We start from the raw sequence: 17,436 nt of genomic DNA, 5'->3' as shown, positions 1-17,436 counted from the left end.
AATATAATAATAATTATTATTATTTTTAATTTCATCAAAATTAATTTTACCGTCATCCAAATAAAACCTTAAACATTAGATAGCTTCTTCAAAACAAAAATGGAAAAAAATCATAAGCAAGCCATGCATTATTTATTTATTTTTCTTTTTGGTTAATGCATGTGCATTTTCTTAATGACTTTTCTAATAGTATAATTGAAAATTGGCTGCTGTTAAATTTAGTACACAATATTGAAATGATGAGAAAATATTTGTAATCTTTTATTATCTAATGTATGCTTGCAGTTCGAATACTGTATGTGATATTTTATTTGTCATTTTCATTATAACTTGGTTTATGGCTTCTTCCTTCAATTCAACGAGTTAAGCTTTTAACTTCTAATATATAACTTGTTATTATTAGGCTTGAAGCAATAAATATAATAATATAAAAGTAATATATCACAATAAATTTACAGTAATGGATAATAACTAATAATCAATAATGCAAAAAAAAAATAAAACATACCAAAATTTACGAGAAAAATCCTCCAATGTAAAGAAAAAAAATCTCAGACCGCCAAAAAAATCTTCACTATCAAATAATAGATATATAAAATTTTTCTCTAACTAAAGCTAGAGCTAATCAACAACTAAAAAGACAATTGAAGAAATTTCACTAAATATATGACTCAACAAATATACCCTCGATTTGTTCCTAGAAAGTTTTAAACATGATCTTTACTATTTAAAATGTAAAACTTTGAATCATAAACTTGTTGACAAAATTTTAGCTCAATCAAATCACAAATCGACTTTCGTTCTACCAACTCTCTATTCTTTTTTTTTTTTTCTATTTTCCTGGCTTCTTTTTTTCTTCTTGGTTTGCGGTGCCACTTTTCTTTTTTTTTTCCACCAAAATCAGCCCTCACCTTTTATTATGTAAGGCTATCTTAAGAAAGTCTAAAACACAAAGCCTATGGCTTTTGAATAGTCAAATAACACATAGGGCTGGACTTTACATATTCTAACAATCTCCCCCTCTAGCTCTATTAGGAGGAGATTTATCACTATAGCAGTTTCATTTAGAACTTATCTTGGCTAATGAACTCATTGTGACCAAGTTACTGCAGAGCTTAAGCTTATTTTTACGAAGTATCTTAGTCAATATATTACTACATTCTCATCAATATGAACTTTATTCAATAACATCTGCTGTTCCTTAATCACTGAACATAATCAGCTATATCTAATATCAATGTGCTTTGTTCTAGCATGGTACAGGACATTCTTACTCAAATTTAAAGCACTTTGATTATCACAAAATATCACATACTCTTTCTGATTCAACCTCAATTCAAGAAAAAAATATTCCATCTAAAGCATTTCTTTACCTATTTTGGTTGCTACAATATACTCAGTCTCTATAGTTGACAAAGCAACACACTTATGCAATTTAGACTACTAAGACACAACTTTTTCTGTAAAAGTGAACAAATATCTTGAAGTAGATTTTCTATCATCAAGATCACTTGCCATGTCAGCATCAGTAAACCCTTTTAGAATAGGTTATAAAACTTCATAACTAAAGCATATTTTTGAGGTGCCCCTCAAGTATTTGAAAATTCATTTTACTATTTCCTAATGAACTTTTCCCGAATTAGAAAGAAATTTACTTACTACACCAACTGTATGAGCAATATCAAGTCGAGTACAAACCATAAGATACATTAAAGAATCAATTCCAGAAGAATAAGGAATACTAAACATAACTAATAGCTCTTTCTTAGACATTGGATAAGATTTCTCACTAAGATAAAAATAGTTAGTAAGTGAACTGCTAATTGATTTAGCATGTTGCATGTTAAATTTACTAAGGACTCGTTCAACATACTTTTCCTGTGATAACCATAGCTTTTCAACTCTCCTATCTTGGATAAAGTCCATATTGAGAAGCTATTTTGCTAGACCTAAATCCTTCATATCAAAAGACTTAGATAATTGTTATTTCAACTTACGAATTATATCAGTATCTTGTCTCATAATCAACATATTATTAACATATAATAAGTGAAAAATGAAGTTACCATCAGAGAGTTTTTTGACATACACATAAGGATCCGCTGCCATTCTTTTATAACTGTGGTTCACTATAAAAGAATTAAACTTTTTGTACTACTATCACAGGGTTTGTTTCAAGCCATGCAAGTTTTTCTTCAATTTATGAACTAAGTGCTCTTTTCTTTTCACTTTAAAACCCTCTGGTTAATTCATATAAATGTTTTTCTATAAGTCACCATGAAAAAATACAGTTTTAACATCAAGTTGTTCAAGCTTAAAATTCAAACTAGCAGCTAATCTCAGTATCACTCGAATGAAACTCATCTTCATAACGAGAGCAAAGATCTCATCAAAATCGATGCCTGATTTTTGAAAAAAATCTTTTATCATCAATCGAGCCTTGTACCTCACTAGTTTATCACAATCATGTTTAACTTAAACACCAATCTATTTTTCAATAGCCTCATTCTTTGTGAAAATTTAACAAGATCATATGTATCATTTTTTCATAATGACTCAATCTCTTCTTTCATTACTTTTAATTGAGGCTCTCTATCTCAAGTAGACTGTACATCTTGAAAGCTTTCTAGTTCTCTCTCACTGATAATTAAAATAAAATCTAAACTTGAATACCTGGTAGATCGTCTGTGCTCTTTAGTAGATCTCCTAAGTTGAGACTCTACATCACCGATGCCAAAGGTAGCTCTCTTTGTTCAATACTCTTTGATGGAGAATATTGCTTCTGTTACTCAAACTTGATTGCATTTGGCTCATCACTAATTATGGCTAGTACATTCATATCCTTAAGTTTTGTTTCTAGCTTATTTTCATCATTTGTGCCTTTTTGTTGTAGAACCCTTATCAGTGTCGAAATATCACACTCAATAGTAACTCGTGTAGTCTTTTCATTTTTCTCAAGTTCTGCTATGATTTTTTTTATAAAAGATCACATATCTGCTTTTGACTGTCTTTCTCTTTATTAGATCTCATATACTATAATCGAATTTCTCACCATCATATCCTACAAACACACACTGTGTGGATTTATTGTCAAGCTTTGACATCTATTCTTTTGGTACATACATGAATGCTTTACACCTAAAAATTTTTAAGTGAAAGTGTGAAGCATCTTTTCCTGTCTACACTCTTTTAGAATGTTAAAGCCTAAAGGAACTGATGGTGATATGTTAAGTAAATAACAAGCCCATGAGAGCATATCAGAGAGCTTATACATATATGTTGGACATCACTTAAGCTTAAAAACTTAAGTTATTAGGTTCTTGGGTTCTTTATGCATGTATAGGATGTCTCATTCAGATTTTCTAATGATGTGAGATTTTTTACTCACATATGAATTATATCCTAACAATCTCTTCCGTTCACTTATGAGTTTTAATCAATTCTCACCTGGGCTCTCTTGTGCGGGTAAGTCTTATCAACACCTCCTTTAGGCCAGGCAATTTCACATCTCTAGTATGCTTTTGGGCCAAGCCACAGCACTCAACCTTACCACCGAAGTTGTTTCAATGCTCTCTCAAGCTTTACACTCTAGGTTGACTCAACACATTATCCACTTGGGTGTTTTGTTTCTACATATTATTATATACTTGCTGCATCTAAGTTGAACCTGTTGCATACCGATGTTCGAGCATATAGAGTTAATGGATGTGGTCAACTTTTGATCTATCTACAATCTCTTTCTTAGTACTACATTAGGATTTGAATCCGTAACCTTAGCTCTGATACCACTTGTTGGGTCTGAAGTAATAAACATAATAAAGTAGAAGTAATATATCGCGATAAACTCATAGTAATAGATAATAATCAATAATCAACAATGCAAGAAAAATAAAGCACACCAAGATTTACGTGAAAAACCCTTCAGTGTAGAAGGAAAAAATTACAGATCACTCGAAAAATCTACACTATCAAATAATGGATATACAAAGTTTTTCTCTAGCTAAAATTAGAGCTAATCAATAACTAGAGAGATAATTAGAGAAATCTCATCAAATAGGTGACTTAACAAATACACTTTGGATTTGTTTCTAGAGAGCTTTAAACCCGATCTTCAACTTTCAAAATATAGAACTTTGAATCATAAGCCTGTTGATAAAATTTCAACTCAATCGGACTACGGATCGATTTTCGTTCTACCAACTCTCTCTTCTCATTTTTCTTTTTATTTTCCTGACCTTTTTTTTCCCTTGGTTTGCAGTGCCACCTTCTTCCTTTTTTTTCTTTTTTCTTTTTCACCAAAACCAATTTTCACCTTTTATTATGTAGAGCTATCTTAAAAAAGCCTAAAACATAAGCCCTATGGCCTTTGAATAGTCAAATAACACATGGAGCTGAACCCCACATACCCTAACAATTATCATGCAAAATCGTCTTTTTTTTTTTTATTTTAGGCTAGATAGTGTTTCATCTTACTAATTATCCTAAATTATAGACCTTGATATTTTGGATTTTTATGCTATATTAAGGTAACAAAAAATCCTAAATATATATAAAATTGAATTGAATTTAATTGATTTATATAATAATTTTAAAAGATGGTATCTAATAATATTGAAGTTTACAACTGCTTCCTTTATTCTCAAACTATGATATATTTTGTACAAAAAAATCTTAAATATTTCAATTATATAAGTATAACCAAGTGTTTTACCCAATTGGTTGGCATTCATCTTCTACATCATATTGCTATGTTTGGATAATCTTCTCCCAAATTAAAAATACAAAATCGGTATAGTTTTATGAAAAATTATCTCATATATAATCAAGTCTTTTTACTCTTATTATTTGTTAAATTGAGTAAAATAAATAATTGTGTAATGAGTTATGGTAAAGTGATAAATATGTATGTTTTTTTTTTCTTCTTTTCCCTCTATGCCTTTATCCCCCGTGCCCTTTCTTTCGTTGCCCATAAAATTATTCTGTAGCGGGAAGAATTTAAGATTTAACTCAATTAATTTACCTAACCACCGTTAAAATCATTTTCTTATTGAGTTTTTTTGTCCTTTGCTAATTGCAATAGAGAAAATTAAATAGTTGCAATGTAAAGTTAATTGGTTTAGTTGGTACTTTTATTTTTATTTTCAGCTTATAGTTTAATTTTTTTTTTCATTTCTGTTGGAAAAAATAACAAAAATATCAATCAAAGAAAACCTAATGATTCTAGATCATATATAGAACAAAAGTGCACAAGCCCTATACAAATATGAACTTATTTTAATTAGAAATATTACATGGACACATTTGTCCTGACGTCTGAATATCTCTAAACTTGACAGATGAGGGATTTGTTTTTATTACCATATTAATTAATATTAATATATCATTCATGTTTTTTTAAAACCTTAATGCCCTTCCAACGAGATTCTGTGTAATAAGAAGAACCATCTTGTGTATAAACACCAAATTTAAAGTAATGGTTTTGTGCCTCCACGGCCAACAGGTTCCAGCTTTAGAACACCATCGATATAAACCTGTAACTTCGAAGCTTTGACATCTTGAATCACATGAAGCAGAAACCATCTGTCGTACATGTTCTCTAACACAACTGGACCTGTGTTGCAGTAATAGAGTGAACCATTGTAGACTCTCAGCATTAAAGTTCAGGCGTGAGGTGGAGTTGCTCCAAAAACTTGCATGATGCAAACACCCGTTGTTTGACGGTGACTGGGAAGGTTACCGTAGCCTTCGAATTGCCAGACACCAGAAGAATAGTCATATCCCTGATTAGATGATTAAAAAGAAATTAAGACTTTAGATTCAGAAAATAGATTTAGGTCATGGAATTTAGGGTACTGATCTAAGTCATTGGTGAATCCTGACTATGGCCCTGACTATGGCCAGCAAGGCTGTTGGTTAGTGCTGGACTCAGTTTCACTGACCAGGTTATATATTGACCATGACAGCCACAAAGCTTGTGGACTATGGCTGACTAAAGGTATATATATATATATATAGAGGCTGTTTACCCTTATGCGGATCTCTGATCGAGGCTTAGTGGAGCTATCTTTTTTAAAAGGTTTGTCAGTGGAGTAAACTCAAAGCTTGTGGACTCCATCTACAAAGCTGTAGCGTTTGCTAACAGGTAAGTCGTATATGGATTGTCATTCTGGAAGTTGATTTAGATTTCTTTAATGGGAGTTCAATAAAGCCTTTGGTCACATCAACCGCCCCGCTTTCTTCAAAACCATTGCCCAAATGCCTGAGTAAAAGAGAAGAAAAGGTTAGTAAAACAATGGGAACTAAAGCAGCCATCCTTGACTTCTCCGGAAAAGGAAAGGTTAAAGCAAAGCGAGGAGATAAGTGAATTATATATTGTGAATGGGGTATTGGATATATACTTTTATAGTTGTTGTATACCTTGCGTTGAATCTAAATATGGAATCAAACATTATGAAAAGTGGTTGAAGCTGAACGTTACCTATGCGACGATGCTGTCAAAGCAATTTTACGCCGCTGTCAAAGTAAAGCAATATTACGCCGCTAGCGGCGGAGGGACTTCCCATGCCTTCATGTGTCGCGTAATGTTAATAAAATTTTCAACATGCGAAGAAATTATTAAAAAATCCTTCCTGCCACGTTATTCATAGATCTATACAATAATATTATATACGCCACATTAAAAACATTTCTCAAATTTAGACATACCCCATAGGAATATATACTTCATCTATTTCTCTAATTGCTTCTCTCATTTTAATTAATTTGCCTCCAATATTTTTATTTGGTTTCCTATCCTACATATAATATTAGTTCTACAGCATCCAAATTGGATTCTTTTTCTTACCATGGATCTTTTTTTTTGGCTTAAGATTGTAGATGTTGTGGAAAGAGTTATTAATTACCTTTTACTAAAATTTAATTAGCTAAAATGCCATATAAGTGTTTAAATTTTTTCATTTTTTAAGTAAATTTTTATATTTTTATTGTAGCCAAGTAAGACCCTTAATTTATTTCTAAATAAACACTTATTTTAAACAAAAATTGACTTCTGTAGTAGTCAACACCAATTGAATTTTTTCTTCACATAAAAACTGATATGGCCTGATGACGTTCTTGAAAATTGAAAAAAAGTTATTTTTTTAAAAATTAAAAATAATTTAGATGGAAATTAAAATTAATTACAGATTTATTTGAATATAAATTACAAATTAAAAATTTATTTAAATACAAATTAAAAATTAAAAAATTATTTAAATATAATAAAAATATAGAGATTTACTTAACACAAATTACATTCATCTCCAAAGGGGAATGAACAGAGCAAGCCAAACACAAGCATCCATGGCCAACCCAAAGTCATAGTTAAGCATCAAATGGTGGGAAGGCGTGAGGATCATCATCTTCTTCATCTCTGCCTACTTTTGTGCTTAATCCAAGATGTGCCATGACAAGGGCAACATGAGTGAGCAGCTCTCCACCATGCCTCAACTGTTGAGCGTGCTCCCTCCATGAACAATAACTAGCAGCATGAGTCATCATCTCCATCCACACCTCGCTTATCATTTCCCATTTCTCATCATGATCCCACCGCAATTCTCTTGGAAACCGCTGCAATTTCACGGCAAAGCTAGCTCCCTCAAGCAGTGCTCCGACTCTATTATGTGGCGGTTGATAAAAAGATTGTTGTTGAAAGGCAACAAAGTGAAGCAGGTCCTTGGTAAATTGTTTCCTGGCTCCAATGAATCTTGTTTTCATTTTCTCAGTTAAGAAAATCTGGGCTTCCTTGTAAATTTTACCGTTTATCACATCACTGAAGCCTTTACACAGCATTGATGGACGCACAAGAGTAAGGTATATCATGTAATCAGATATAGACTTACTAATGTTGCTCAAGGAATGGGCAGTATCTACTCGATGATTATCATGATCATCATAATAGGCAAGCTCCGTAGCAATATGCCAAAGGAAGATGCTTCGGATAAAATATACTGAATCCATTCTAGGGAAAATGGACGAGAACTCCTCTTTGTATTCTTCCAAATCAGCATCCGTTCCAACCATTTCTCTGTACTTCCCTTTGAACACACGGTCACCTTTCTCATTTAACAACTTCTCCAGTTCATCCAGTTTGAAACCATTTCTTTCGAACTTCTCACGTTTCTTTATCAGATGAGTATAGATGAAATTCTTCAAATCAGGATCGACTGGCTTCCATTTGGTATGACCGTACTTCTGTAAAAGGTTGCCAGTGTCGAAAAGCTTTATGGCTCCAGTGAACCAACTTGTTTTGGCCTTAACGCAATACTTTATTAGATCATGTTGCGCCATTGATTTTATTCCTGACCTGACCTTGATAGACTGTAATCTAGAAGCAACAACCCTGGAGTACGTCTTATGCACCTTGGTACGAGGAAGGGGCAGCTTGATCATTGCCCAGGTAGAGAGAGCATGCATAAGAAATGAATAAAAGTCCAGAGAAATAGCTCCTACCAACAGCAAGTAGGTTATGGCAATGTCAATTGGTGAATGCTTATTTTTATCCAACACTGCTGTGAAAGCAATCAATGAACAAATTGCGGACAGGAAACAGAAGCCACGAAGACATACACTCACTTTAAGATGACGATATTGTATGGGATTCTTGGTGAAGAACATATCGTAGACGAAACTTAGTTCAACATCCACAAACTTAAATGCATCCTCCGCAGATTTAGACTTCATGAAGACCATGTTATCATGAAACTCTCTTGAAAGCCGGAATGGGAGGTCTATAAATAGAGGCTTGAAAACAATATATGATATATATGCTTGGCGAAGAAATTCAACTTCAGGAACGATGCCCTCGCTTTCAAAGAGCTTATTTATCTTAGTTTTAGACAGCCCTGTTCTGATAATTTTTTTCCCTCCCTTAATAATCTTGTTGTCAGAAATTGAGAAAAAAGAATTTAGGAGCTGTTTATCACTGGCACATCTGAGAGCCCATACCCTTTCTCCATACTTGATAACGCCAGCAAGCAATATTGGAGCAGCCACAGCATTAAGTGCAGTGTTTGATTTTGATCGAAACCTTGCGTAGATATAGATAGCCTCTCCAACTTGGAAAACTAGCCCAAAGAAGTGTCTTAACCACAGCTCATTGTCTTCTAAAGAATAAGCTGTAATAGTATGTGGACTGCCAAGATGCCATAGAAGGAATGATGTCCACAACACAATCAATTCATTCTTCAAACGAGCATCACCTCTGAGAAGTGTAGTCAGAACAAGAGTTGCCATCCAATCTGCTGACAAGTATACTAACCACACACTTATTGCAACATAGGGCAATTTTTTCCCCAAGTATTTGCGTCGAATAGACCCAGAGATAAGGAGAAATAGCTGGAGAATAGAGCTCACTACAATCATCAAGCGGAGTTCCCATTCACCCCAATACCGTTTTGCAAGTTCTTTGAACATATCTTTGAAGACCTTTTCCTTTAATTCAACAAAGATCAAAGTGGTAGCGACTGAAAAAAAAAAGAAAAGGAAATGATGTTTAGATTTTTCTTCCTTTGTTCTGTTAAGCATATTGTTAAATTAATAAAAACAATAGCCTTTTCTACACTTGAAGAAAACGTGCATATCAACCGGGACTAAAAACTAGGCAATTAATTTAATTAAATTTACTAATTTGATTCTTTATCGTACTTACTTGTTAATAACATAGTATGATAATGTTATTGTTGCTAGCTTTGCAAGAAAATGATGTTGAATGGATATCCAGTCCAAGGGATTCAAAAGCAGATTAAACCACTTGCTTGCTTGTTGCACCTGGAAGGCTGAAACAGTTGGTGAGCTAAGCAGAAGCTTAAGAAAAAAAATGGTTGCCTGTGCATAAATTTTAACTAGCCGTTTTCGATACGTATAACTTGACTTTGGGCCTGCGGATGGACTATATTGAGAATACATTCTTTGTAACTTTTTAATTTTTGTTTTTTATAAAAATAAAATTTTGTTTTTGTTTTTTTTTTATTCTTACTATTATTTCTTGGTATTAGTTACTAGTAAAAAATATCGTAATTTATTCTCCAAGAAATAATATCAATCATAGAAAGTGACGAAACTAGAAATTGTGTTTACAGGTTGAGATAATATATATATATATATATAAAATAAATTTAAACATAATAATATTAAAATTGTAAACAAGGTATATATTTTATAATGAACAAAAAATTTTCAGTTTTCAAATAGTATAATTCATATTGCATATACAATTATATATGTGAGTATAGGGTTATTTCATAAAAAAAAAAAATCTAGTGTAACTGAAATAAAGAAGATACGATAAGAATAGTATTATTTCATAAAACAGAGTTACATACCTTTAGAAATAGTAACAAGAGTTAAATGGAAAATTTGTATATTAGATATTATATATAGTGATTTACAGTAACTTTCTTTTATTGTTTTTCCAATATGGGCATAGAATGAAAACTATTAACACAATAATTAATGTCAATTTATCTATTCGATTGATTGAAAAAGAAATAAAAAAGATGTAAATTAATAATGGATGAAGAATTAAAAGTGTTAACAAATTTAACATACCAAAATAGAAGAGTTCAAATTAAGACGGGGGCCAATCTACAATTTCACCTTATTTTCAAGAAAGAATTCGATGTTTTCTGAGGATGCTGTAAAACTTAGGGGGTCGAAACCCTTGCCACCCCTACATCCGCACCTGATCACATATCACAATATCTCTGAAATCAAAAAACATAATATAGTTTTTATTATTATTATTTTGAAATGTAGAACATCATAAAGTTTTTAATTTACAACATTTGTTACTTTTTGTTAAATCTAATTACTTTGAGTTCTGTTTCTTAAATTTAGAAACAACAGTAAAAATAATAAGTTTCTTTTAATAGTTAAGACAAAGTTTTGTTGAACATAAATAAGTAAAAAATTTCAAATTTACATAGTTAAATGGTATGGTAGAGTCTTAAATTCGGTGATCAAATTCAAAGTATGATAATCTTCAATAAGAAATTTGACCTGAACCAACTCAAAAGGATTTAAAATCGGTTTTCAAATCAAACCCACAAAACTTTAGCAGTTAGCACCCCTATGCACTCTTAATCTACCATAAAATTTGAATCAAACAAGCACACAACAGCACAAGAGTAGCGCACGGCAGCCTACAGCCCCAACCTATAGTGCCAATAAAATATTTTCATGATTCAAAGCTAAAATTTCAAAACCTCATTATATCGAGCATTCATTAAAAGGAGAACCCAAATTCTAAACACAGAATTGCAGAATTCAGCCTCAGCACAAAAGAACAATCCAAGAGCTGTAACAATAACATGAATTCAAACCACAAAAATAACCAAAAAACAGCAAGGAGAAGAAGAGTACCTGTGTTTGATTTCAGCCCCCAACGTTTATCCAGGCGGCCAAACTCTATAGTCAAACTCAGGTGGCACCACTATTAAATTAGTTTATTTTGAAGAATGTACTTAACTAAAACGTTTTCAAGTAATGGGAAATGCCAGAAGTTAATTTTATATCAAGTAAGGTTTTTCCTTTTTAAAGAAAAAATTGATCAAGAAAATCCCACAAGATTATTTTTATTTATTGGTCTCAGAAAAAAAGGAGGACAGAACTCAGTCTTCGGACTTGAGTCGTTATAAAGTTCTGCTTCATTGTTGACATAACACAGTGAAAAGGATAAAGTTGTAGCCTAGTCATCAGACACAAACTTAAGTTGGTAATAAAAAGCTTTGATGAAATATTACATGTGAAAAGCTTGAGAGGCCCATCAATTAAAGTATAGGGCAATTGCATAGGATTCTAAGAAGGGAATACGTACTTAAATTGGTGATAAAGAAATGGATTGATTCATAAACTAAAACTTGTTTCCAAGCAATCTCTTAATAAAAATTAAGGTTGTGCCTAGGGGTGATGGTTCCGCATGTTTACTACCTATAAGATGCATGTTTCACGTTTTTTTTTTTTTCCTTTTTCGCAGCAATTACTTTCCGTTCATTACAAGAAAATGCCATATTAACGGTAGTTTTGTAACAACTTTTTACTTACAAATGTCACTAGCTTCCGTGTTTTTATAAAATTTAAGGTGTTTATTATCAAAATACCACTAAATATTTAAATAGCGACGTTATTACTTATAAACGCCACCCAAGACTTGATATCAGCGATGTTTCTTGACTAAAACACCTTGAATAATCATGCTTTAAAAATTTCAGTGAATACTAAAGATGTTTTTGGCAGAAGACGCCTTAAATAATCCAGTTAAAAATTTGATAGGGAATTAATGACAATGTGTTTTTGATAGATAATGCCTTCAATAATCACCTCATAAAACATTGTATGAGATTATTGAAGGCGTTTTCAACAAGAAACGCCTTTAATAATTGGACCAAAAAATTTCACAGGCTTATTGAAGTCATTTTTGTTCAAAAACACCTTCAATAAATATTATATTAAAATTTTTGGATCGTATGAATGTTAACCATAAGGTGGTAGGTTCGATCCCTCCTTTTAGTCTTTTTTGGGTTTTTGCAGAAATTATTTGTAATTGATTATTGTAGGCATTTTCTTGGCAAAAATGCCTTCACCAATTGCTTTAAAAAATTTTGCAGAGAATATTGAAGGCGTTTTTCGTATAGAAACGCCCTTAATAATCCATAAGAAAAATATGGAGCCGATTCTTAAAGGCGTTTTTGATCGAACTCGCATTCTATAATCCAATTAATAAATTTTTGTTGTGATTATTAAAGGCGGTGTTTGTAAAAAACGCCTTCAATAATCGATAGAAAAAAGTTGAAATGGATGCTTGAAGGTATTTTTGGTTCAAAACGCCTTTAATATTTCAGAAGATAAATTTGAATGGTCGGATTATTAAAGGCAGTTATTTCAAAAAATGCCTTCAATAATATTTTGTTATGGATTATTCAAGGCATTACCCATAGGAAAACATCCTTCATAATCCATTCGATTAATTTTTAATTGGTATTATTGAAGGTGTTTTAAAAAATGCCTTTAATAATCCATACAAAAAAGTCGAAACAGATTCTTGAAGGCCTTTTTTTACCCAAAATGCCTTTAATATTTCACACAATAAATTTTCAAGGGATTATTGAAAGCAATTTTGGTAAAAAAAGCCTTTAAAATTTTTTGTTATGGATGATTCAAGGCTTTTGCTTGCTAAAAATGCCTTCATTAATCCCATCAAAAAAATATATTTGATATTATATATGTCAAGTTAGTTGTAGGTTTATGCCCAAAAAACGTTTGCTATCAGTTATATATTTATGCTTAAAAAACATTTGGTTTATATATGTAATACTACGAATTAAATTTTGGAATTTACATAATGAACATTATTGTATTTGAATAAATTTACCACATATCTGAAATTAAAATTGATAATGTTGCCATATTAATATACTTTTATGAAATAATCGTACTCAATAATTTATTAAGTACACATAGTGTATTCATATTAAGTATAACAATAATATTAAACCAATACCCCAATGTACAAACTTAAAGTTTTCATTCAACATGGCATGTTAAAAATATTATAACAATTTGTTCCTTATATATTTACATTCAACCAACAATGTCTAACCTGAAAGTTTATCAACATTGATAAATGATAATACATAATCACACCATTCTTTACGGACTTCATCCAGTTCTTCTTTCGTGAAGCTTTCTTACACTAAAAAAAAAAAATAGAAGTAAATGTTAGGAAATGAGAACATAATGTACCTTTTTTATTTTTTTGAAGATATAACTAGTTTATGAAATTTATACTAACCTTGAATGGTGTGATCATAAAATCATCTAACACTATTTCTCGCATAAAACAAAGGACATAATATCTACATTCAGTATTATCGGATTAACGAGGTACCTGAAAATTAAATTGAGTAGGTTTAAGAAACATTTATCTACACAAACTCAACATAAAAGAATATATTTCACATTTACCGGTTAATGACACCTATTTCGATTTCTTTATCTTTTTATCGAATGCAGATATTATCCTAAATTGAAAAGAAAAAAAATTACTTAATACATAAATTAAATTAGTTATGAAAAAATAAAAGATATATAATATAATAAAGTGTAATACCTCTTTATAAAAGTTTGAATATCTGGGTTAGGCATCGCCATTGGATTAACTGAATTGAATAAGTATGGTGTTAAGGATTTGGTGTCAATCACAATCAGCACCCAATGACGACTGCAAAATAGTAACAATGGTATACTTAGATTATGCATTAGATTAGATTTGGGTAAGGTTGAAATATAGCTTACTGCGAATTATATGAGAGCAAATAATAATCAGCCAGTCTTTTCATACATTGGATCACATGATTAGCATGATAAACGACTGTGTCACTCTGCTCACTAATGAAGTTGGGGTCAACGAATCTAAATCTATTGGTCAATTGTCTCCTCTTGAGCTCTTTATATAAGAAGTTGCACGACAACAATCAACACTACTAGTTAGTGTTACACCCTAATATAGATTAATATTTATTGAATGTGCATATTTGTATTTATAAGCTAACCTCATATAAGTAACAATATCAACAGCTAATAATTCTTTCAGTTCATAAAATTATTTAACCTCCTCCGGACCAATGAAAAAGATGATGGTTTATCAAATAACCCTCTGGATAAATGTTTCAGTGAATATTTGGATAACTCATCATTGGTAGCCTAAGCAAGGGTCATATTGTGAGTTCGAACATCTTGCTACAATATTTAATGAAATATATGTATTAAAACCAAATTAATCAATATAATAAATAAATTAATATTAAAATTATAAACAATATCATACTTCTTGGGTGGTAGTGGAGGACGGTTTCATTTTTTTACTTATAACGGAAGCTTCTCCTACAGGGACGATGCTATCAGACCGACCTACTGGCATGTTATGCTGTATTACTGTCAATATGAACTCCAAAGCAATGAGTCTTTGTTGTTGGTCATTGTGGCATTGCTCTTGATCATCTATTCGTTGCTGTTGTTGCTCAATGATTGCTTTATATTGTGCATTTCTCATTCATGAGGTTTTTTGTTGATTATCAAAAAATTTTGATGGCAAGACAAATTTACCAACCCCACGAACCTGACCAGGCCTTTCTTTAGCGCCTAATGTTAAAGAAAAAGGATCTTTACCATACTAGGTTACCAGTTCACCATATTTGACTTTGACAGCATAATTATCTTGAAAGATAATAATAAGATGGGTTGTAACAACAAATCTATATAAGCTAGTATACACTCATGCATATAGCCACAATATCAATTATACATTATATTAAAAAAATAGTTATATATACAATCTTTTTTACCATTTCTTCGGTTGTTTCATTTGTAAAGGATCAATCTTTCGTAGATGTCCTCGTTTTCAGACATCCCATCTAAAAATTTTTATGCTAAAGTTCGCTGATTCTTATTAAATTATCGCAATAAAAGAATCAGAATGTATGAAATAAATGTTCATAAATATTCATTAATAAGTATAAATTAAGTGTGCAAATACATACAAGCTCATACTTCACATTGTATATGCCTTTCTTATTATCCAATGATGATATTGTTGTTTGGCCCGAATGTCCCGTTGGTGTTTTTTGATTTTCTACAAAAGAAAGAAATTATGTCAATTACATATGAAGATCAAAGGCTATATTGCATAAAGACGTATAAACAATTTTTTTGGTAATGGGTTTGTGTACTGAGAAATCTTTTGAAAGTTGATATTAAACAAAATTTATCCAATCTTTAACACTTATGACATTTGTATATGCCACAGGGGGAATTGTTAGATGAAATGGGGCTTAAGCAAGAATGGTGGGTCTATCTTTATCCATCATATTATGAGCTGAATAATTGGAGTGCCATTGAAATACCTTTGACCTTTGAAACTAATTCAATGTAATTGTATATCCCAATAGTTATTGCCCAAGGTATTGGGATGATCTTTCTTGTTTGAGCCATTTATCTTTTATTAATCTAATACAGATTAGGAAGGATGCATTTTCATTCATTTCTTTTTGTGTCTTCATTATTGCCATTTTTTTCAAATACATCTTGCTAACATATCCCATTTCATTTAATTTCAGATTCTTAAATGAACATGAAGATAATTATGATAACAATCAAGAGGTTAATTTTAAAAATTCAATTAACATTGATGAACTTGACAATGAAAAGAATTATGAGGAATACGTTATGCCTCCAGACCTAATGAGATTGATTGAAAAAGAAAATAAGCTAATTGAACCTCATTAGGAGATAATTGACTTAGTGAATCGAAAGATGAAGAGAATAAGAAAGATGTCAGAATCGGCACTTCACTTTTGTTAGAGGATAGGCAATGTTTGAAAGATCTACTTCGAGAATTCATAGATGTATTTGCTTGGTCATATCAAGATATGTTAGAGTTAAGTATGGAGATAGTGAAGCACAAACTGCCTCTAAAGCTAAAATGTAAGCTAGTCTAGCAGAAATTAAGGTAAATAAAGTCTGAAATGCTACTAAAAATAAAAAAAGAGGTGAAAAAATAGTTTAATGTAGGCTTTTTACAAGTGACTAAGTATCCAGAATGGGTGGTCAATATAGTATCAGTTCTTAAAAAAGATGAAAATGTATCAATGTGTGTAGACTATCGTGATTTAAATAGGGCTAGCCCAAAGGATAACTTTCTTTATCTCATATCAACACACTGGTAGATAACACGGCTAAACATTCAATGTTCTCTTTCATGGATGGGTTCTCAGGGTATAATCAAATAAAAATGGCTGTAAATGATATGAAAAAGACCACTTTCGTGACCATGTAAGAAATTTTTTGTTACAAAGTCATACTTTTTGGGTTAAGGAATGCTTGGACAATATATCAAAGGGTCATGGTAACATTCTTCCATGATATGATGCATAAAGAGATTGAGGTGTATATAGACAATATAATTATAAAATCTTATGAGAATGAAGATCATGTTACCAGCATCAAAAAGTTATTTGAGAGATTAAAAAGATTCCAGCTCAAGTTAAACCCAGCTAAGTGCACTTTTGGGGTAAAGTCAGAGAAGTTACTAGGCTTTGTGGTCAGTGAAAGAGGAATCAAAATTGATTCAGATAAAATACGGGCCATTCAAAATTTATAACCTCCGAGTACATCAAAAGAAGTTCGAGATTTTTTGAGAAGGTTAAACTACATTTCACAGTTCATATCTCAGCTTTCTTATAAATGTGATCTCATTTTTAAGCTTCTCTATAAGAATAATCCTGGAGAATAGAACGAGAAATGTCAAGTGACTTTTGATAAAATTAAGTAATACTTGTCAAATCCTTTCGTGTTGGTGCCATCTGTTTCAGGAAAACCCTTAATTTTATACTTGACAGTGTG

General features: G+C 31.4%; 1 protein-coding gene and 1 pseudogene across 3 annotated transcripts; both read right to left on the bottom strand.

The window, feature by feature from the left end:
* Positions 1-5,380: 5,380 nt before the first annotated feature.
* LOC111292506 (citrate-binding protein-like) lies at positions 5,381-6,563 on the bottom strand (annotated as a pseudogene).
* A 591-nt stretch (positions 6,564-7,154) lies between these two features.
* Positions 7,155-11,646, bottom strand: LOC111292654 (uncharacterized). 3 transcript variants are annotated; one of them, XM_089767255.1, is made up of 4 exons: positions 11,401-11,646; positions 10,588-10,742; positions 9,689-9,815; positions 7,155-9,503 (listed from the first exon to the last, which is right to left on the bottom strand). In XM_089767255.1, the coding sequence occupies exons 3-4, from the start codon at positions 9,699-9,701 to the stop codon at positions 7,363-7,365; spliced, it is 2,154 nt and encodes a 717-aa protein (XP_089623381.1). In that variant the 5' UTR covers positions 9,702-9,815; positions 10,588-10,742; positions 11,401-11,646; the 3' UTR covers positions 7,155-7,362. The 3 variants fall into 3 exon arrangements, with proteins under 3 accessions (XP_089623381.1, XP_089623382.1, XP_089623384.1); XM_089767256.1 differs by having other exon boundaries at positions 10,588-10,720; XM_089767258.1 differs by lacking the exons at positions 10,588-10,742; positions 11,401-11,646 and having other exon boundaries at positions 9,689-10,103.
* Between the last annotated feature and the right edge of the window lie 5,790 nt (positions 11,647-17,436).

This window comes from Durio zibethinus, chromosome 10, assembly GCF_047325235.1.
Source record: "Durio zibethinus cultivar Kanyao isolate XHJ-2024 chromosome 10, ASM4732523v1, whole genome shotgun sequence".
Taxonomy (NCBI): domain Eukaryota; kingdom Viridiplantae; phylum Streptophyta; class Magnoliopsida; order Malvales; family Malvaceae; genus Durio; species Durio zibethinus.
This window is presented reverse-complemented; position numbering and strand designations above follow the sequence as displayed.